At 39.6% G+C, this 23028-nt stretch overlaps 1 protein-coding gene across 5 annotated transcripts in view; it reads left to right on the top strand.

The window, feature by feature from the left end:
• TTC39B (tetratricopeptide repeat domain 39B) overlaps window positions 1-23028 on the top strand; it is a 513680-nt gene that overhangs the window by 473533 nt on the left and 17119 nt on the right. For all 5 annotated transcript variants that reach the window (XM_085633819.1, XM_085633811.1, XM_085633829.1 and 2 more), the window contains 8 exons: window positions 6235-6299; window positions 6434-6539; window positions 10579-10644; window positions 17586-17694; window positions 18115-18182; window positions 18272-18331; window positions 18612-18773; window positions 20430-20521. In XM_085633819.1, the coding sequence (XP_085489945.1) occupies window positions 6235-6299; window positions 6434-6539; window positions 10579-10644; window positions 17586-17694; window positions 18115-18182; window positions 18272-18331; window positions 18612-18773; window positions 20430-20521 (728 nt within the window). The remainder of the gene's footprint in view (window positions 1-6234; window positions 6300-6433; window positions 6540-10578; window positions 10645-17585; window positions 17695-18114; window positions 18183-18271; window positions 18332-18611; window positions 18774-20429; window positions 20522-23028) is intronic.

The raw sequence follows: 23028 nt of genomic DNA, 5'->3' as shown, positions 1-23028 counted from the left end.
ATCACTGTTTACGTCTATAAATATATTTGGGAGCATTTTTTCATATTTATCTGTTTCTGTTTCGAAAACATAGCGGTATTGTGTTGCAAGTCTAAAGTGTTTCACTTTAGATGTGAGTTGGAAAGATCTCCGTTAATGACATTGCTGGACACCAAATAAGCATTTTGTGTCTCTGTCCAGTGCAAGCAATTAAGTGTTGTAAGAAATTGAGTTGTAGGTTGAGTGGGGTATACGCCGTTGTCAAGCAGCTACCATAATCATTGTCAGGATAAGGTACAAGCAAACCCCAAATTAACCTGTGCTCACCCCCTTAGTAGCTTGGCACAGAGTAAGTCAGGCTTAACTCAGAGGCAATGTGTAAAGTTTTTGTCTAAAACAGTAAAACAGTGTAAACACCCCACAAAAGGAGCCCACAACACATTTTGAAAAATAGAGTATTTTTTAATAAATAAAATAAGACCAAAACGACAAATCCAATTAGTCAAACTAGAGATATTGAATTTAAAGTTTGCAGTGAAAATAGCACCAAAAACTACAAAGCGCTACTGAGGATATCTGGTCTTGCAGGACCGGGACAAACTCACAAGTTCAGGACGACCGTGATGGAGTGCGGGCCGTCTACAGGAACTCACTCAAAATACAAAGAAAAAATGGTATAATGTGGGGACTCTTAGTACTTATACCTGGGGAAAACATGTATTAATAAAAAATATTTTTAAACATATTACAATGGATATACAAAACTCATGGTGTTCACAAAAAATCAACAAAATACTCAATCACATTACTAATGTGTATATATATATATATATATCATTGCTCCAATTTGCCCACGCTTGAACAGCACTCGAACACAAAGGTAGGTGGCAAACCTTTATTTTCAGGGTACAACCGGTCTGTTGCTGGCAGCTTCAATCAGGCAGTCAGTTTTGGCAGTGAGCCTGACGTGTTTCAAAAGATTCCTTTCTTCTTCAGAGGCATTTGCTTAGCTGATTGCGTGCACCTGGTCCCGTTTTCACAATGTTGATGCCACGCCCCTGGATGGGCCTGTCACATGACAGTGGGGCATTGTGGGAACCGCAGTCCAGGTTGATTTCGTGTCATATGGTGGCACTAATGTCTGTCACTCTTTCAAGCCCTCGGATGGGCCACCGCCAGCAGCGACCAGTCTCAATCCCTCCTCTGTGCTCCGCATTGCAGCTCGATAAATATCAGCCACGCGGCCCCCGATTCTGGGGTGGTGCAAGTTCGGCGGCTGGACCGCCGCCCAAATATCATTGCTCCAACTTGCCCACGCTTGAACAGCACTCGAACACAAAGGTAGGTGGCAAACCTTTATTTTCAGGGTACAACCGGTCTGTTGCTGGCAGCTTCAATCAGACTAAGCAAATGCCTCTGAAGAAGAAAGGAATCTTTTGAAACGCGTCAGGCTCACTGCCAAAACTGACTGTCTGATTGAAGCTGCCAGCAGCAGACCGGTTGTACCCTGAAAATAAAGGTTTGCCACCTACCTTTGTGTTCGAGTGCTGTCCACATACGGAGGTAGTCCTTCGAGGGATATATATATATACACAGAAGACACCTTTGTCCTCTATTTCTTTAGTGTAGGTCCCAAATATTACCCAGTTAGGCCTACTGAACAGAGTACTTTAAATTTGTTGCGCGGATCCAGGTCGAAGATGCGCCGTGCAGATGAAGTGCAGCGTCTGTTCTGAGATGCGGTGTGGCTGTGGGGCAAGGCCCTGTTGCGTCGTCGTCAAGCGTCATATCAACGGGGCTAGTGATGTGAAGTCCGGCGTCAGGAATGCTGTGAACGGCTGGTGATGTGTCTGTTCCAAGGAGCTGCGAAGGTTCAAAGCGGAGTCTGTCATTGATGCTGGCGTCAATGAGAGGTGCACAGAGCTGGACTGTGGAAGCACCGTGCCATGCTGTGCCGCACTGCCTCAGTGATGTGCCCATTCCGAGAACTGCGGGGGACGATGCAGGTCTTTGCGATGGGTCCAATCCAGTCAGAAACGGCAATGTGTCTGTTCTGCCCGGGGATGTGTCAATCCACCAAGGAGATGCGTCTGTTCTTCTTGGAGATGCCCTGCTCAGTACTGAAGTGGTGGCACTTCGATTGGCAGGCACCTTAGGCCCACATCCAAGGGTCCAGGACTGGGGTGGCACCACTTGGCAGGGTAGACTCACAGATGGCAAATTCTAGATGCAGAGGCAAGGATGTTGGAAGCATGTTATGTCCCTGAGGCTTCAAATGAGGAGGCCAGCTAACTAGCCCTGTAGTCACTCTGGGTTCAAGAGATGCAGGTCCAGTCCTTCTGACCCAGGCAAGGGGGTAGCAGATCAGCACAGCAAAGCAGGAGTCCAGCAGAGTGCAGTCCAGCAGAGAGGCAGTCCTTCAGCAGCATAGCAGTCCTTCTCGTTGGCAGAGTATTCCCAGTTCCAGAAGTGTACTGAAGTGGTGGTGTCTGAGGTCCTTCTTTTATACACAGTTGGCCCTTTGAAGTAGGGAGAACCTTCTAAAGGAAAGCCATTTAAGTGCACAGATTCCCTGCCTTCCCTGCCCTGGCTCCAGACTAACTGCAGGGGGTCTGCAGCCCTTTGTGGTGGGACAGGCTTATTCAGGTGTAAGTGGGGCTGGGCCCAGGCCCCCTCCCATCCTGCCAGTTATGGCTCCTTCTGTCACACCTAAACTTCCATTGTGTGTGGCTGTCTAGGAGGAATACACAAAGCCTAACTGCCAACTACATCCAGTTATATTAGCAGAGACGGGCTGCAAGCACCAAATGGCCAAGGCAACACAATGCCAACTTTCTAAAAGGGGCATTTTCAGAATTGTAATTTAAAATCCGACTTCACCATAGGTTAGGATTTTAAATTAGGATTCCAGAGACACCAAACATGAACTGGTGATCTCTTCCCATTTGGAAATGACATAAAAGGTAAAAAGGCAACTTGAATGTTATCCTATGGGAGAGATTGTCCTTGCAGTAGTGAAAAACAAACTTAAGAGTTTTTCACTATCAGGACATGTAAAACATAAAAGTACATGTCCAACATTTTAAATACTCTGCACCCTGCCCTTGGGGCTCTCCAAGGCTTAACTTAGTACCTTAGGGGTGACTTAAATGTATTAAAAGGGAAAGTTTGGGCCTGGAAAAAGGTTTACTTTGTGAGTTTGAAATGGTAGTTTAAAACTGCACACACAGGCTCTGCAGTGGCAGACCTGAGACATTTGTAAGGGAATACGTAAGTGGGTGGCACAATCAGCACTGCAGGCCCACTGGTAGCATTTAATTAACAGGCCCTGTGCACATGTAGTACACTTTACTAGGGACTTATACGTATTTATGTTTCAGGAAAAGAGCACAAGCACTTTAGCTCTGGTTTGCAGTGCACAAATGTGCTGATTCCTAAGGCCAGCAAAAACAAGAGGTCAGAAGGCAAAAGGGCACAGGAAAACCACGCCAAGGATGCCAGGTCTGTCAATCTCTAATAAGTCTTCAGCAGTATTTTAAAGATAAACTGCTTTATCTGGTAGTATCAATCAACACTTCACATTGCAAAACTGTTTTTTTAAAGTATTGTATTTTCTGTACCTTTGGGGACCTAGGAAACCTCATAAAACAATGGCACTTCAAAGTGGCTCTCCGGGCGATGTGCCTACTTATTTCATGGAAAATATCTGTGCTTGGTTGAAAATCCTCCTATAGTTAAGACATGTCTGGTTCAGAACTTTTGTGATGGAGCTTGTGAATAATACCCTGTTATCATTTAAAGTAGCCACCAGTTATGTTTTTGTAACAAGTCTTATTATACAACTGCTGCACCATAAGTCATGCTCTCCATGTCTAGAGACAAATCTCTCTTTTAAAAGTGAACAGGAGGTTAAGCAAGTAGGATTGCTTAAAAGCACAAGCCCTTTCAGGATATATTTATCTAAGTAGCTCAGTTCTTGACACAAAGTGTTGGAGGCTATGAAGACCTATTTCAGACAGAGGGAAGGTCCTCTATAAAATCATTTGTTATTTACAGAATTTGTTTGACAAATCTTCTGTTAATTTAGTTCAGAGTAGTCAAACGGTTCAAAAGTTTTAAAAAGGGGGTTGGGTTAGAAGTGTTGCTACAAACCAGTTTCTACAAGGCAGTAAATGCTTCCATGTGAATTGTTTGTGCTGTGGAACTTTGGAACTGAATTATGAATGGTCACTAAATATTCCTGGCATGGCAGCTGTTCCATCATAAGTTCTCAAACACTTCGAGGGAAAAAAAGAAAAGAAAAATTGAAGAAAAGCATGGCAGGATTGCCAATGATGTATTTCTTTTAATTGAGCAGGTTGGCAATGGAAAGATGAGAAAGACCACTAGTTTTGACACCCTCTGGTCTGGAACAACCAGGTGGGCTATCCAGAAGATGCCAGGTCTGGTTCAAGAGGAAGAGCACTTTAATTGATTCCACTATCACCCTTTCCTAAGGCCGGAGGGTCATTGCATCCATGGCCTACTGTGTTGTCCAAGGACATACGGACATTTCAATACTTCACTGGAGCAGCATTAGCAACCATGTTGTGTGTCCCCCACCGCCCACCTTCTTGCATTGGCAAAAAGCAGGAGGGGATTTATAATAAAACCACAATCATCATCAGCTTTATTCGTTTTTTCAACCATAAAATCACAAATAAACAATGCATAACATACAGAATAAATATGTAAACTACCACAAGAGCATACAGATTAATATAAAATCGACAATAAAAAACAAAACATAAAACAAATATTATGATAAAAGCACGATGACAGGGAATTGAGACAGATAAAAACACTTTATCCAATAGGTACACCCCACAGTCAAACCTTGGTGCTCCTGGATTTATCAGCCGCCTTTGACACGGTCGACCACCATCTTCTGATTGACCGTGTCGGAGGTGCCCGGATCCAGGGTCTGGCGGAGATGTGGATTACCTCTTTCCTCAGCAACTGCTTCCAAGCAGTTCGCCTTGCTAATTTCTCAGCTGAAAAAAGAAGACTGACATGCGGAGTTTCGCAGGCCTCCTACCTTTCATCCCTTCTTTTTAACCTGTACATTTTACCCTTGATTCTGGCCCTTCGAAAGAGAGAGGTTGTAACTTTTAACTATGCCGATGACCTTCAGCTAGTGTTTAATATCGACTCAGCCCCATCATCAGTTGCGACCTTTCAATCTACCATGAATTTTATTAGCAATTGGATGAACATCAACTAGCTCAAATTAAATTCAGACAAGACCGAGCTGATTCTTACCGGTGGGTCAGCCAATCCTTGGTATTCTAATTTCTGGCCTCTACTACTGGGGTGTCCCCCACTCCCAGCCAGCTCGGTCAAAAGCCTGGGAATCGTGATCAGCAGTGATCTTACTATGAAGGCCCAGATCAGCTCAGTGGTCTCCGCTTGTTTTTTCCATCTGCGACGAATCCAGAAAATCAGTAGATCTCTGACTACCGAAGCCTTGACTCAAGTTGTGTTCGCCCTGGTAATGTCACGTATTGATTACGCAAATTCCTTGTATGCTGGCATCTCAGCATAAGAATTACGTCGGCTACAATTGGTGCAGAACCAAGCGGCCAGGCTTATTCATGGTCAGCCTAAGCACCACCATGTGAAACCATTGTTGAAGAGCCTCCCTTGGCTCCCTGTGACCCAACGCTGCCTCTTCAAGTTAGGCTGTACCATCTATAAAACCCGCTCTGGACGCGGCCCGGCCTTTATCGCCTCAAAGATACAGCGATGTGCTCCCTCCCGCGATTTACATTCTTCTAATAAGAACTTGTTGATCTCCTGCTGCTTTAAACAGAAGAAACATAGGGGCCTCAGATTCTCGACCCTGGCACCTCATTTTTGGAACCCTCTCCCTCTTGAACTGCGCTTGACCACCAATATACTCAGTCAAAGTTGTGGTCTTCTGACTCTCTTTGTACCAGTTCAGTAGCTTACTATAATTTATTCCCTCACTGGATTGTACTAAATCTGTGGCATGGCATTAGCTGGTAAAGCTCAGGTAAGTAGTTCGCTTTTGCTTTAAACAGTCCTTGACATTAATTGCCACTGTTTTTAGTTTAGTCATATTGTATGGTTGTTACGATAGAGTTCATGAATGACAGTAAAATACAACCTATTACAGTTGTAGATTCTTATGAAAATATAAAATTATGCTTATTTGTTTTATAAAATTAAGACAATGGATTTGGTTTCTTCCAGGATGAAAATATGATCAACTTTATCAAAGGTGGTCTCAAAATCAGGACAAGTTACCAAATGTACAAGTATGTGTCCACAGCTTGTAACATATCTTTTTATTCAAATACACTTTCTGGACATCGGTGTTTTCATTGAATACATCGTTGCTCATTGTTTGTTTTGTCACTGACATGTTACTTTCCCTCTTTGCCTTTGAAAGGGAATGTCAGCAGATGCTGCTGATGATGCCGGCTAACAAAAAGAATAGTGAAACATACAACCAGTTCGAAGGGGGGGTGAAACTCGGCATAGGAGCCTTCAATTTGGTAAGTTTTTTAGGTGAACACCAAGAGGGAAACCAGGATGGATACAGATAATTGGATAAATGAACTAAGGCTTAGCATTAGTAAACAATGAGCAACTATTGCTGATGTTCACTCTTGCTCTAATGTTCCCCAGAAAAAAAGCTTCTGAGAAGGGGATTATGTTACTATAACAAATCCATCAGACTACCATTGCACAAGGAATATTCATTACAAAGAAACATTCAGCTTAGTCAGTAAAACAATTTTTTTGTAGTAGTGAGGTAATTTTTATAGTTGTTGGTTCTTTTTATGTAATGTTTACGATTGGGTAAAGCGTTATAGTTTGGATTAAGGTCAATTGGACAGTGACTAGTAATAGGTTGAGCTAAGTTAAAGTCATTGTCATAGTCATGGTGTGAGTTGCAGTACAATATCTTATCAGAGGGGAACTTGCAGTGGCAATTGTAAATTAGATTATTCATTGAAGGATGTTTGTTCTAGGGGATTCTGCTGTAATGTAATTCATTGTGATGACATTCTTTGTTATGTCTCAGATTCTGTTGTCAATCCCAAATGCCAATATTATCTCAATTAAGTGAATAGACATTGTGTTTTTTTTGTTTGTAAAGCAGTGCTAAAAATTATTTAAAGAATATAGTAACCTATAACTGTAACAATCGGGTGACATTTACAAATTATGTGTGTCGTAAAGTAAACAATAGCTCATAAAAACAATAACAATATAGGATCAAACGACATAGGTTACAAAAAAATAAAATACATTTTTTCTATTTTAACTGGTATAAGAGGAAGTAAAAGAATAAAGAAAGGGAACAGAAAGAAAGGGAAATAAATCCATCTGAATGACAATAAATAACCGGCAGGGTTTGAAGTGTAAATAAGTAACTTAAAGACTTTACTAGTATATCTATCTTCGTATCTAAACCTTTCAAGATATCAGAAAGATAACAAAATAGAAATCCAGGGAATGGATTCTAAGGAGGTTTTAAAACCTCACAATTCCTAGCAACATTCTCTGAAAATTTAGACAGAAAAGAAGTCAATGTTAATCTTACTGTATTGCCAACTGTACTGTTTAACTTGTGGGCAATTGTTAACCAACACCTATAATATCACCTGACTGGTAACCTTATGACCACAGTTCTGGTGACACAAAATGCTTATTTTATGTTACACATAGGAAGTGAGATGCAATCTGTTATAAAAGAAAAATATGGCCTGCTTAGGTGCTCGATGCTCAGGATGCAGAATGTATGTTAGACCAAATTCTCTCCCATGATGTTAGTTGCAATAGATTATTAAGGTCATCTTTTCATAGTAGTTCTACTGTCATGAACATTTCTATCACTGTTTAAGCGCTTAAGTATTTTATGTGTAAAGGATACTTTAATGCCATAGCAAAGTTTGGTGTGTTGAGAGAAGTGTTGTCTAGATCATAATCTGTGTCACAGTCAATAGGTAAGGACTCTTGTATAGAAGTTATGAGAGACATTATATTGGTTAATAAAAGAAGCTGTGAGTCCATAAGGCTCAACTAATTCCTGAAATGAAAGTACTCCACTATTCTGGATAAGCTAAGAAACCAATCATTTTCCAATGGCTATCCAGTCCTTCCAGTATCTAATCGATTACTTACTTTAATTTTATTGTTATAACATAAAAGGGATTTAAAAAAGTTTTCATCTGAAAAACAATTCATAGTAAAGGTTTCTACTGAAAGGCATGAGTGGCTCATGGTTGGAGATCTCGTACATATTTGTCATGCCAGTTTATTTTCAGGGCAAGGGATGTTTTCTAGTTTTTGCCAAATATTACATCTAATTTCATTGTTATTTGACATGGATTTTCAAATTTTTCTTAAACCATAGAAAAAATGATACTGAATTCAGGAAAATGTACTCCTGTATTGTATTTTGATTTCATACGTTTATGCAATGAATTTTTTTCTCTCTTCCCATACGATAAGAATTTGCATAGTAGGCAATCTGTTGTCCTAAAATCCTTAAATATATAGGCAACATTGATAAAGAAAAGTTAATAACTGGAAAAATCGTCATTTTAATTGTGTCCATTTCTGTGTCAAAGCCTTACCTTTAAATTTACTTTCAGCTAAATTATATTTTTGTGTATGTTATTGATAGAGCTAGAGTGCCATGTTCCTAAACATTTTATTTTAACACTATTCCATATTAATCCAAATTCATTAGATTCATCGTGGAAAGAAAATTTTAGAACCTCTGACTTATCAATGTTCAACCTATAACCAGAAACCCTAAAAAAAACTCCTCTAACTCTCTGGACAGTCTAGTAATGCATAATGCATTTTAGATGTATGTAATAAAATATCATCTGCACGCACAGAAAATTTTACTTCATTCCAAGGAAGCCTGGATTGATCTCAGGTTTCCTGTTTCAACGTTGTGCAATTCAGTCACAAAATTGATATATTTCTTTCTCTCGCTTTACACCCAATGGTAAAGTATGAAATGTTTAATCAAATTGAGCCCAAAAGACTTTCTGAAAACAAATACAAAGTTAAGTGAAGGGAAGCAGAATACTCTTATTTTTTATGTTTATATAATCGGCTTCCCCTTACTTTTAGTAGCGGCTCAACACCCAAATGAAGTCAGTTGCACATATTAGCAAAACAACGGATCTGGGATATTTAACAGAATTGTACTCCCCAAACAAGCGAGGTGTACAGCCTTGCCTCAAAGACACGCCGTGTAGACCTCACACCTCTGGCCATTTCAACCTTATTACCCCTTTGGATGATGGGAGAAGCAGCAGTTCAGAATGCTGAATGCTGATTGTCACAAACTTGTAGAGTGCTGTGAAAGTGTTTGGAGGGGAAATGTTTGAAAATTAGCAGTTCTCCCACAAGCACTGTTGCAGAAGTTCTGCAGGTGTTTTTGATTTGCTCATCTCCACACAACATTTCTGCTGCACGAGGGGTTGGAGGAAAGAATCTTGGAGCATGGACCTAGAAAATGAGCAGGAGACAAAAGTCACATGAAGGGTCAGTTTGTTTTTGGCTCTAGGGTCGAAGAGGACTTTGAGCTGAGCCAGAGGCAAGCATGTGGCTTGTGCTTTCTGTGACTCGTTCACCTCTGCACTGAGCTACGTAACCTCCACTAAAACGTTTTCCAGATGTGTATATTTTTATTATACAAAAAAGAGCCAGCAAAATAAATCAGTGATCTGATCATCTTTACATGAAGTGAATTCATTTCTAAAATTGATGAATCACCTAGAAGAGCGTGGGCGACCAATATTGTATATGAAGAAGCGTATTGAATAGTGCTTAATTTGAGCCAGTGGTTGCTGATGGTGTCCACTGGCACACATTGTTGGTGATCGGAACTTATTTTTCCGCATCAGACATTTAGGAAGAGTGGGAAAAACGCACAAAGTGGAAAGACAGAGGAAGGGAAAGGCAGAAAAAACAGTCACACAGGGAGAAAGCAGGAACCTGCAAGAGTCAGATAAAGGGGTGCAGAGTGTATGTTAGAGTCATGAGGTGGATTCAAGTCTGCCGTAGTATTCAGCGTGCCAAGAATAATGTTGCTAGTTGTGGGCATCCGAGCAGAGCTTTGGGCACTGACACTCATTCTTTTACAAATTAAGCTCTGGTATTGAGAGTGTTTGTTGGAGGGTACTCACATATAATTAAAGGAGCAGTAATTGTGGTCCTTTAACAAGTATAGTTGCTACAAAAAAATGCAGTTTTCAGGCTCCTTTTTGTCCAACCGAGCTCTGTAGGGGGTACAGACTGGGGGAGTCATAACATTTTTGTAAGGCTTTATTTTGGAACTGTGAGGCCTTCTGGAGCTTGTCCATCATGATACCAAATGGGCTCCTCTTAGGCCTGCGTACCAGAGTCTTAAGCTAGTACAGCAGCCCCTTCCGAGGGCGCAACACAAAATCAGATGGTGATGGCGTATACAAATTAAATGGACCTTTGCTTGTGTTTTCTCTGTATCATACTGTGTGCAAGTCACAATTGCTTATAGTACGTTGTTTACTTTGTTTCTTGCAGATGCTGTCCCTTCTCCCAGGACGAGTTCTTAGACTTCTAGAATTCATAGGATTTTCGGGAAACCGGGTAAAGTTTCCTTACAAGGCCTTACTTCCCAAATGTATTTTCCATCTGGATGTGGGAATATAAAATTCATGCTTTCAGAACCTTGAATTATGAAATATCTTATTTTAAGTGATTTAAGAATTGCTGTGTTGGTCGTAACAGAACAGAAGCAAACTACTGAAGGCATCATAGAATTATCATAGATGTAAATTTATATAAATAGTTTTCTACGTGATAAATTTACACATGAGCTGTATGAGAAAACCGAAAGGTTTAAATGAATACCTGAGTCATACATGTCTTTAAAATGAATACTTACAAACTAGAATAGAATGAAAAGCGAGAGCTTATAAAATGACAGAAGTAAAAAGCAGTCGTGGCCGGCATGACTCCCGTGTGGAGGTGTGGGGGGTCACGTGGAGAGGGGGTCGAGCGGGGAGGGGGGTTTAATTTAATAATTTCTTTTAAAACTTACCTTCGCCTCTGATCCCGCATCGTGTCTCCTGCTCTCTTTCAGCTCACAGGAAGCAGAAGCAGGCAGCCTCCCTCTCCTCCCCTAAGCCAATCACAACACTGCAGTGGCAGCGTTGTAATTGGCTAGGACGCTGTCAATACAGGCATCTATGGGGAGGCTGTTTTCTCCATGCAGCCTACATGGAGAAAACAGGAGACTGCTGCTGACTGGTTTGGTCAGCCCTGGGGCCGACCAAACAGTCAGCGCCCATAACATTGGGGTAGCCACTCCTACCCGACCCATCCTCCCCCAACCAAACCCTACTTCTGTTTTCTCGCAGTGCAAAAAGCAGAAACGTAAAACAGTATTTATACCATTTTACGTTCCTGCTTCTCGCACTGCAAGAAAGCAGTGGGGTGACGCTCCTCCACCCACGTGGAGGAACCGCTCCTGGTAATAAGTAAAACATGGAAACAGCATTCACCACGATGCCTGAACCAAGACTTACCTTTACAATGACAATGCCTTTACAGAAGTCTTTACAACAACTTTTTTTTTACCAAGACTATGCCTGTACCACACATATATATAAGGGCAAGGTAATTTTTAGAGTTTAGGGGGGGTATAGGTTTCTGGGTGGCATGGGACTTCGGGAACTTTGAAGGTTGTGTTTTGGTATTGGTTTATGGGTGGCAAAGGAATGTTTAGGGTATAGGGTGAGTATGGGTTTTTGGGTGGTAAGGAAATGTTTAGGGTTTAGGGTGGGTATTGGTTTTTGGGTGGAAATTACATTTTAGGGTTTACAGTGGGTGTAGGTGTTTGGGTAGCTAGGGATTTGTGGGGTTTAAGGAGGGTATGGGCTTTTGGGTTTCAGCTTAAACGTCTGCACTTAGATAGCGGTATTATCTTTATCTGAAAGTAGTATTGCTTAATTGTTTTGTTTCTTTTCCATTTGAGGATGGATGTTTTAAAATGCAGTAAGTAATGCCCATCTTTTTGGCCTATGTAAGTTTCTTTGGTTTTAGGGAACTTTTGTGAGATTCTTTGGACAGGGATTGTGATCACTGCAGTGAAATTGTACTCAATGCTGTTTCTTTAAGGAAGGAAAAATGCATGTTTTGTTAGTAGTGGCCTCTATTTAAACAAAGTTGGATTCTGTACAGTTCTACTTTTTGAGAGTTTACGCACCATGCAGCTGTAAATAGTAAGGCTTTAGGGTCAATATCCTGATGTATTGGACTTTGTAATGGAATGCTAGTGTGAATGGACTACTAAAATAGTTGCCTGCTACCTACTTTAATTTATTTTTTATAAGGCTTATACAGCTGGTGTAATAGAACTTCCATTTTTTTGGCATAACTTTTAAAGGAATTTTGATACATTCATGTCTTATCCTATTGACCTAAACTGCAGAAACAGTTTGATAATGTTGGTGTAAATGCTCAATTTGGGAAGAATGCCCTTTAGTTACATGCGTTAGTTGCCAATCACCAGGTTGTGAACCGCTAGGGAAGTTGATTAAAAAAAATAATAGCCATATTGATGTTATTTAACTGACTCAGATGCAAAATTATGATTTAGTTGGTGTGACTTGCCGATCTATATTTATACAGGTTTTATAGTTACCTGTAAAATACTTACATTTTTGTGGTAAAGGCATTCATGGTAAAAGCATATTTGTGGTAAAAAAGTTCTTGTAAAGATTTTTGTTGTAAAGACCCAGTCGTTGTTCTGGAGTCGTTGTAAAGGCATTAGTTGTAAATGCTTTCGTGGTTCCGTCATACTATCAGTAAAACATTGTGGTAATCCACCATGCACAGAAATAAAGTTCCAAATGTAATTGTAGAAGATTAAACAATGGACAGAGAGGCCATCAGGAGCAGGCATTGGCAGGTGCTTCCGGCCAAGCCCACCTGAGGTGTGCACAGTATAGTGCAAGGCTGAGGAGGTTAGGTGTTCCAGCACCACCTGCGGTAGTTACTAGCCAGCCTCTCCAGCCCGCTCTTATGGTAGCAGCACAGAGTTATACCTCTGGCTACCCTGTTGCTTTAAAAAGTAGCAACTGGGACTTCAGGTGGTGCATTATAGTGCCCCTCTGCTGCAGGAGCAGTGGATGAAGGACCTGGGGTCCCCCATCATGACTTAGAAGTGGGCAGTGCTGTAAGGCCTATTCTCTGTAAGGGACCCCTTACAAACCTAGCAACAAACAATCACATCCATACAAGGCAAGAAGCCTATGGCAGCCATGCCTCTGAGCAGGTCTGCTATGTAGCCGGAAGCTCTAAATAACCGTACAAGATCATGGCCTCGTTGTCAGCTATGAGGCACTGGTAAAGAGTCTGTTCGCTCGAAAAGTGCTCACTACAGACAGCTAATGCATATTAAGTATATAGTATTACAAGCGGATGTTCAAAATCTAAACATATTGATCATACACCCCTCTGACTGTTACCAAATGAAACAAGAACTAGTTATTTGATGCTAGGACATGGATCTCCTAGAACTGTTAATTCTATATTGCACTTCTGTGTGGATAGCTCTGCATCTGAGGATATGGCTGTGACTGCTCTTAAACTCTAGGTCACTCATACAAATCTCACCAGACTCTTTAAGTGTACTGTATTTACTGCTATCTCCTTGTTGCTTGCTGGGCTGATCTATGTTCAGATCACATTGGCTGGCGTCCACTTTTCACAAACCACCTTGTCGACTGTCACACTTAGGCAGTCTGCTTGTACAACTGAGTAGGGGCCAAGGAATATGTCGTTATTACATGGGGTTTGAATCATGGTGTCATTCCAGCAAAGAACATAGATTGACTCTGTTATTCCATATAATAATAACAATGCACCATCCATCGTTAAAGAAAAAAGGAAGATTAATCCTATGTCATTTTGGATTCCTTTACCCAAATACTAAAAGAACTGTGGAAATGGAACAGAGCATTTTCATAAATGAATTGCATAGATTGTTGTTTTAGCGTGATATCAGAGTCTACATATATAGGATTGATAAAAAATCTGCTATCTTACATCTATAAAAAACTGCAACTTTATTGCCTTGAACGTAGTTCAGGAAATTTCTTCAGATTGTGAGGTTTTTGAAGTAGTAGCCCATTCAATTCCATCACGACAGAAAACAGTATCAACTTTAAAAAAATATATAAACAACTTTATTGGCATTTTGCATTCAATACAGCAAGTTACACAAATGGATTCATACTGTGGGGACCTTTTCCCCTCCCTCCTTCTATTATCCCCGCCCACAATCATAGTCCTCCCTGCCCTTACATTTATTGGTAGAAAACAGTATTAACTTATTGAGATAAAGTGCCAGACCTCCATCCAGTGGCAGTCTAGTTTTCCTTTTTGGTTTCCTATACTTATCATGAAAATAAAAATAATCATATTAATGATAATATTAATAATAATAATTCCGAGTTTATAGAGGACCCCAACACCCTGAAGGACATCCCTGGCTGGTAAGGGACAACACATTAGAAGAAACTGCTGCTTACTAGGAAAAACAGATACTGTAGACACAACTTACTCAGAGAAGTTGTAAATAGCTATGTTTTTATTTATTCTGAATGTTGGATAATTAGATTAATTTATGATATTTAATCGGCAACTGTTAACCTAAAGATGAACTGACTAACAGCCCCATATACCAATTAAAATAAACATACACCGCACGAGGCCCGACTATTTAAAACAATATGGTGCCAGGCACCCAAAACTACAGAAGAAAAATAAAGTCTCAAATTAAAGATAAAAAGCAGCCAGCAGGTTGTCCCGCCTGTATGCAGAAGGGCTGAGGTAGGCTGATTCATGCACGTCATGCATAGGAGGCGGACCTGGCACGCGCCACGTCCCGAAAGCATAGTCAGAGGAAGAAAAACACAGACTTCCATACTCTCGCGAGCTACTGGCGTCGAATGGAAAATTGACTTAAATATTGGCCTACATAAAATAAAAAATTACTAATTAATGTAAAATCATCATGCATGAATGCACTGCCTAATTTAAAAGAAGAAAGGAACACTACAAATCGGAACAGGGTCCCCAAACAATATATGGATAATAATTATTGAGAACAAATTAAAGATAAAAGCAATCAGCAGCTTCCCCCGTGTGGCTCTCGTATGTTTGCAAGTTTTCATAGCCTGCTTACAGCCAGTGTTTAAAAGAAGTTGCCCGGTAGAACGTTATCATTCCTTCATGATGAATTCTCAGTCAAGCGCCCTTGTGGGCTCATTTTGGCCGTCACCATCTTAGAAGTACCCTAAACTTTCTTACGGGTCCCCTACGATGTATATGTCTGAGAAGAATTTCCTCCACCTTCTACAAATGTGTATCAGAGATATATGTATCTGTAATGCAAATGTTGAATGGTGATTCTCATTTTCGAATCCCATAATGTTTACAGTAGTAAGCATGGATTGCCAAAAAGTGTGCTCTCAAACAAGAACATCACTGTCCCAGGCTAGGCAGTTGCGAATATAGTGGCAGACCAACGCCTTGTCGCAGTTAAATGGAAAATTTGATTCCCCAGCTTGATTTTGTTTTCAGACTTTTTATTTTGGTCTAACTGAATCCTGAATACATGTTTCATTTCAATTTTATTCTCAACTTAATTTTCACAAGTAAATCTATCCAGTTTTACGTTGACCGCTTTTGCTTTTGCAGAGAAAGAATGGTTGTGAGTGTGACTTCAGGAGCAAGTGCCTTTTGACTACTAAGACACCTCAGAGGTTTTTATAAACCTTCCGGTCTAAAATTGGATGATTAAAATGTATAAGGGCCGAAACATGCCCTTCTTCGCAGCAGTGCTAACTATAACAAGCATTGACAAAGACAGCAGATCTTGCCTAGGAGAGAGCTATTGACTTTTTCAATGCTTTTTAGTTTTTTTGTACAGCAGCGCAACTCCTGTGCAGCATGACTGACTTATATTATTTTTTTGTCCATTGCAAAATCTTTGTACGGACTGGCACAAACTCAGTCTTCAGGACATCCAACCACACAAGCAGTGACAGCATTGCAAAAGGCAGTTGCTCCATGTATTGTGCAAGCTTTACTTAGTCAGGCCACTGATGAGCATTTAATTAATTTGCTCTCCCTATATATGTCAGAATTATCTCTTGACTATCATAAAATGCCATTTTAATGTGCATCACAAATACACATTTGATGCCTCGTTTGGCTCTAGACTTGTGCTCACAAATACACATTGCATCATATTAAATATAACCATCTTAGTGCTGGTGATGAGCTAGAGTCAGGGAAAGTATTGGCAACTACTGAAAATAGAACACAGATGACTGTCTCTTACTAAAGCCTCCTTCATGCCCTCTGAAGCCGGGGATGCGAGGGTGTGGATGTAAGAGCGATTTAGGGGTATCAAAAAGCAAGCCATTGGTAGTTACTACCACCATTGGTTACCTGTCATTAACATCCAGCGTCCCCACAGATGGCGAGGATTGGCAAACTGCACTGATGTCCCCTAGGGAGACTGCGATAAATCATCGCTTTCGTCTTATCCAACTGAAAATCTTCCATCGCTCATACCTCTCGGGGGTTCTTCTAGCTAAGATAGGTAGCAGGGCAACTGCACTATGTCTTAGAAACTGTGGACAGGACAGCACCTTTTACCATAATCTCTGGGACTGCCTCGAAATACGTCCCTTATGGAATAATGCGACCAATAAAATGAGAGACACGTTAGGTAAACATATCAACCTGCTTGGGAATCCTGAACGTATGGGAAGCCACTGATTTGACGGAGATAGAACAACAATGGGTGGCACTGGGATACCTATTAGTAAAGAGAGCGATCGCACGACTCTGGGGTTCTAACACACAGCCTTTGACAGTGAGATGGGTGACAGAGATGGATCGATGCATGATAGCGGAGAAGGAGGTCTACAAAATGAGGGGCTGCCCTAAGAAATGGGATAAGAAGTGGGGGGGATGGAACGGGTTTAGAGGCAATATCTGTACCTCACCAACAGATGACATGGCAATGCACAGGAGAACGGTATGGTGACACCATGGATTGCTTACAACGTGTAATATGCGATTGTGTATGTACTGTAACTCTTTATTGACGTGTATGATGATTCTTCTAATGATGACTCTGTGATTTGATTTAATAAAAAGTTTAATTAAAACAAAAAACATCCAGCGTCACAATTCAGTTCCTGTAGTGCTTCTTTTCACAAACTCAAACCAGGCCAATGGATTTTAAAGCTTTAGATCAAGTGACCTCTATTTTTTTTGTAGTTTATGATCTAATTCTAATGGCATTGCCCAAAATGTAGCCAGATCCAGCCTAATATGGAGTTACTTTTGGCTTTAAGGTTGGTCACAATTCAGATTAGTGCCTCCGGGGTAGAGCATCATGCATTATCTATATTCATTATTACATTGTTGTTATTGTGTGGGGATTTATAAATATTTCATATTGCTTGGAAAATGACTTTAATAACTTCTTTTGAATCCCCTAGGAATTGGGCCTTTCTTATCTTCGTGAAGGAGCACACGGTACTAGTCTCAGGGCAATACTATGTGTTTTGACACTGCTGCTGTATCATACTTACGTGTCTTTAATACTAGGTAAGGAGGCTTCCATTCTGTTCTTTGTGATGCCACTAAAAGTATAGTCCATGCATTTCATATATCTATGCAGTGTACCTTGATGTTCATATGATGGGAAGTTTGTGATGGGCCGAGGTCTGGGGCTTAGAGTCTGAGCGCCTGTACAAGAAAGTGCACGTATGACACTTGTAAGTCATTGCTGTCAATCCACTTTTGGCCCTTCTTTTCTGATATATGGACATTGAATCTATTTAGAAGTCTAAACTGTGTTATATACTACATCGTTCAGGTTTTGGTCCTAAAGATGCACCTATTATGTACATTAAATCTGGTTTAGAGTATTACATTCCAAAACAAAGTTTGGAATAGTACCCCTGTTGTGGTTTCCTTATAAACATTTGTTATCTGTAAGGCTGATTCATTTGTCTTTCCTATTAGGTACAGGAGAGCTCAATCTCCAGGAAGCAGAGGCACTAATTGAACCCTACCTCAAGAAATTTCCAAATGTGCGTACTCTTTCATATGACAAAAACAATCAGCAAACTTTCCTTCTGCAAGAATTTATTGAACAAGGTTTTCTTCTTTTTCTTTCTAGGGTTCCATTATTTTATTTTATTCTGCCAGAATTAATATATTAAAAGGAGAGTTTGAGAAGGTAAGCCCATATATAATTATACTGTATTTGAAATCCAGAGGACTGGATCCATGCCAGAAAGTTCAGGTTATCGACGTAGTGTCTGTTTAGAAATGTGAGTCTAAATGGGGAAATGTTGACACATACACATCCTGGAAATATGGTATGAGTCTGAAACTCCTTGGACCAGCCTTGGATATTCCGGAGGCTTTCTGATGATGTATAGTTTATATAGATAATATTGAACTATTCCTCTATGAAAGCATTGAACTAATTGTTTTATTATTCAATTAATTTGCAGGCTCAGGTCATTTTCCAAGAGTGCATTGATGCTCAGAAGGAGTGGAAACAGATCCATCATCTTTGTTACTGGGAGCTAATGTGGTGCAATTCCTTCCAGCAAGATTGGCTCAGGGCATACCACTATGCAGATTTGCTTTCCAAAGAAAGCCGCTGGTCAAAGGTAAACAAGCCGGGAGGGCAGAACTCACTTTTCCACTTTCTAGAAAACTGTCACTTCATCAATGTTTTACCTAAAAAATATCACTGATGCAGTGAGTAAAAAATTAATAGGAAAATGCTATCTGCTTCAATTTGTTGCAGATAAGGTACATTTCCTATGACCACATACTCAATATAATCCACTCCGCCGTTTTACCAAAAGATGTCAACGATCGCGATTCTTCAGTCAAAATTACTCAAGGAAACCTCTACTTGTACCTTAATTTTAGGGCAGGACAATGGAAGTCCTCTTCATGGGGCTTGAGGATGGATACTGGCTTTGTTCATAATCTAAGAGAATATTTAGCTTCTTCTGCACTGTTATGTTTGAAAAAAAGGAGATAAATTGAATTGATTGAAGGGTGTCAATTTGAAAGCAATTAAAATAAAAGGTATGGGATAACTTTGCACTGAGTTTTACAAACATGTCTCAATGTAATTAGAAACACAGTTTGCCCAACAATTTCACTGAATGATGAGTGAGTTTCCAAAATATTTATTAATTCACAACTGCAATCATTTGACTCTCGGACATTCACCAACAGTGTGAGTAAGTCAGTGCAAAATTGCACTAGAGCAGTTTAACCCAAATTCTGAAATTTGATTCGATCTGGATTTGAGGGAGAGGCACATACATACCAGGTGACCAAGTCTTTCTTGGGAGCTGGATCCTCCTGCTAGATTTATTTTCTTCACTAGTTGGGTACCATTTGAAACTGACTTAAGAAAATCCCTGAAATACATATTTTTATATTGTAACAGTCAACTTTTTTTGTCTTTAATCATCCACTTTAAATTAGCATATTGAGGTCCTTTATGATAGTTTAATGAGCACTTTAGATGAGGTGAGAACCTCTAGAAAGAAATGAGCTTTTGATAGCTTTTTAATCCGATTTCAAGTGAGGCTGAAGTAAGAAGATGGTTGTGAATGGGTTTTGCTGAGTTCAGTGGAAGGAAGGGAGGTGTCAGTGTAAGTATTAACTAAGATTCAGTGTGGCCTTTGGTTTTGTAGGGTGAGTTTAAATGGTTCAGGTTTCAGGTCCTTCCAGTACACCTTTCTTCCAGGTTCAACCAGGCAAATTCTAGTTTTCTCAAAACACTTCTTACTCCTAGACTTCCTCAAGGCTCACCCTCATGACCATTTCTCTTTAACACTTATGAAACCATAACGTGGTCTACGTTATGCTTGTGTGGATGAACTAAATTCTCCTGTGGTGATGCCAATTACATTAGCCTCAATAGTGAAAAACAGAGACAATCTTAGTGGGAGTAATAAGCAAACCGACTACCGTATTTTCTAAAAAGATTATAGATAGCTTCTGGCAAACTTTCATCAGTTGTTCTGGAGGGATAGCTCACAAAAGTATGCTCAATATTGAAACCAGTAATCCTTTGAAAATGTACCACATTTTATTCTTGCCCTTGGTTTAGTTTTATGCAGTGGTAGATAGTAACAGCTTCTAGAACTAACCCCAGTTTGTCTGTAAAGTGCCTTTGATTGTTTGGAGTCCTTCTGAAAATTATATCAAACTGAATTGTCTTGTGTATGCTTGAGGGTTAATCAGTTATAACACAGTAGATTAATCAAACCTTCTTCAAACAAATGCATTTCCCACAGGCAATATACATGTACCAAAAAGCTGCAATCTTAAGCATGCTTCCTGAAGACATTCTGAAGACAACCGGAGAAAATGTTGTGTCTTTATTCAGGTAAGTTAGTTAAAAGACCCTAGCTAGGGTGATTCATGATTCCTTTATTATTGTTTCTAAAAAAGGGTATTCATTGAAAAGTTGTTTATATAAATTTGACTGTTTAATTTGGAATAGTGATTGGTACAGTTAGAGACCTTAAATCTAGGTTTTGCTTTATGTGATACATTTCAAGCTACAGTGTTTGTTTCAAGTAACTGCTATCTAGGGATTATTTATTTCCATAAAGCCTCATTTTTATCAATTATTGGTTATTACTCTAGTACACGCTTCTCCAACAAGTAGCTCTGGAGCTCTACTGGTAAGTAGCTCTCCTCCGTACAGCCGAGCCTACTAAATTAGAAGCTTTTGCTTTGTTGAATTAGAAATAAATGTATACTGGAATTGAAAAGTATATATGTAAGAAGAATATGTGCGCGTTTTCAGAACTCATAAGTCAATGTTTGGAGAAAAGTTGTTGAATTTCCATGCTTTATATAAAGGTAATATTGAGTAATAAACCATGCAGCATTGGGGAGACTTATTAGTGATGTTTTTACCTTGGTGCTAGAGTCATTGTATCTGTGGCTGCTGTGTCTAACCAGGGCCACTGGAATTATGCATCTGGAGAGGGCCAAATTATGCAGTAGGATTGAGTAAATTATGCGGCAAGAAAAGGCAAATTATGCAGCATAATGCGCCACATTTTGTAATAGTATTACTTCCTTTTTTGTCATTTTTAAACTTGGTAACACAGTCTGGGCATTGGTTGCACCACATTAGTACCAATTTAACACCCACATTTAGCAATAAGCAACAAAAAAGTGATCATTCCAGCTTTGCATAGGCCCTTCCAACATGCTGTGACACGTGTCACTGCACTTCTAGTAACTTTTGAACCGTTTAAGCTAGAAATAAAAAAAAACATTTTTTGTTAAAATCTGCAGATTATGTGGCAGATAATGGATTATGTTGTAAATGTGGCAAATGTATAATTATGAGAAAATTAACGTGCCGCACAATCGCATTTTTCCAGTGACACTGTGTATAACCCACATGAGCATTCCACATTGAAAAAGCAATTTTTGCATTACTTATGCATTGAGATGATCACTGTTAGTAATTTTGCACGTGAGGACCACTTATATAATCTTGTCTGATGTAGTTACTATTAAGACAATAATAATAATAGTAAAGATGATTTTCATTGACCATAAGTAGCTCTTAGGGCAAAAAAGCTGGAGACCTGTGCTCAAGTAAAATAGTATTTTTGTGGTAGGGTTGGATCAAATCCATTCCTGAAATGTTATGAATGTATTACATTTCACAAAATGTATAATTGCACAAAGAGTATGAATATTATTAAAATGATATAGCAGACCTGTATAATGTGGGCTCATATCTTTCAGTTTGCTTTTCGACAATATTTTATAAATAATGCAAGATGATTAAACACGTATACTTTGTCAGTAGTAGGCTTCATGTTATTGTTTAAACTGCACTGTATACAGGTGGAATCTAGGAGAGACTTCCTGCCATGAATATCGTAAGAGCATATAAGTAGAATTGTCTAAGCATTTAATTGTGAGATCATAGTTCTGGCAATCACAATAATCCCCTTATTTACCTGCCCAATTATCAGCAGTGATTTAAAGATGGCATTGCTGGCACCTGAATCTGATAATTGTTTTGAGACTATAATCTATAAAACATTAGTATGTTTAAATATGCATGATATTCCCAATTTTGGAGTCCCCGTCAGCATTGCTATCTGAATTTTATTTTGGTAATTTTGTGGCAGCCCCACATGATAACATTCTTTCCTGTGATTTTGAATTGCTTACCTATAAAACTTCTATGTTAGGGAGCATTATCCGCACACATTAGTTGGAGATTTTATTTTTTTTCTTCTGCAATCCCCTGAATTGTCATCATTGTGAGATCACAGTACTGCCTACTGTCTCATCCTTCTTAAGAGCTGTAATTTCTTGTTTTTGTATTAACCAGGAATTATTGCTTCCATTTCCAGGGTGGCCACATCAACTTCTGTATGTGAATTTTGTAATACCTACTCTTTTGAGCTCTGTTCAGGGCTTCATAAGCGTTTACATTAATTGTTCTTATAACTACTTTCCTTAAACCCTATCCTTAACACTACATTGCTACTATATTCTTCTGTCTTCTAGTTAGTTGTACCTTTAGCGTCTAAGAGACAGAGGAGTGCTAGTGGAATAAAAGGTTATGGATCAAAAACTGTGGTTCTTTTAGTACATGGACTGACTTATGTCAAATGGATAATGTCACATTAGTACAGCCTGGTCTAAAGGTCTGGTAACCACTGACTAAAACTATTAAGGCAACAAGGAACGCATAACAAGATGTTGTGTGAGGCCCACCTCGGTAAGACAATTTTGTATAATCCCCCGCCTTATTTTTGATCAGCTTGAAAAGCAGTCTCCTCTAAACAAGGTCATATTGACTACCGCTGTATCAAATAACACATAACAATGATACATAGAGGAAAAGTT

This window comes from Triturus cristatus, chromosome 2_1 (genome assembly GCF_964204655.1).
Source record: "Triturus cristatus chromosome 2_1, aTriCri1.1, whole genome shotgun sequence".
NCBI classification, from domain to species: domain Eukaryota; kingdom Metazoa; phylum Chordata; class Amphibia; order Caudata; family Salamandridae; genus Triturus; species Triturus cristatus.
The sequence above is the reverse complement of the archived record's forward strand: the minus strand, read 5'-3'. Positions and strand labels throughout refer to the sequence as shown.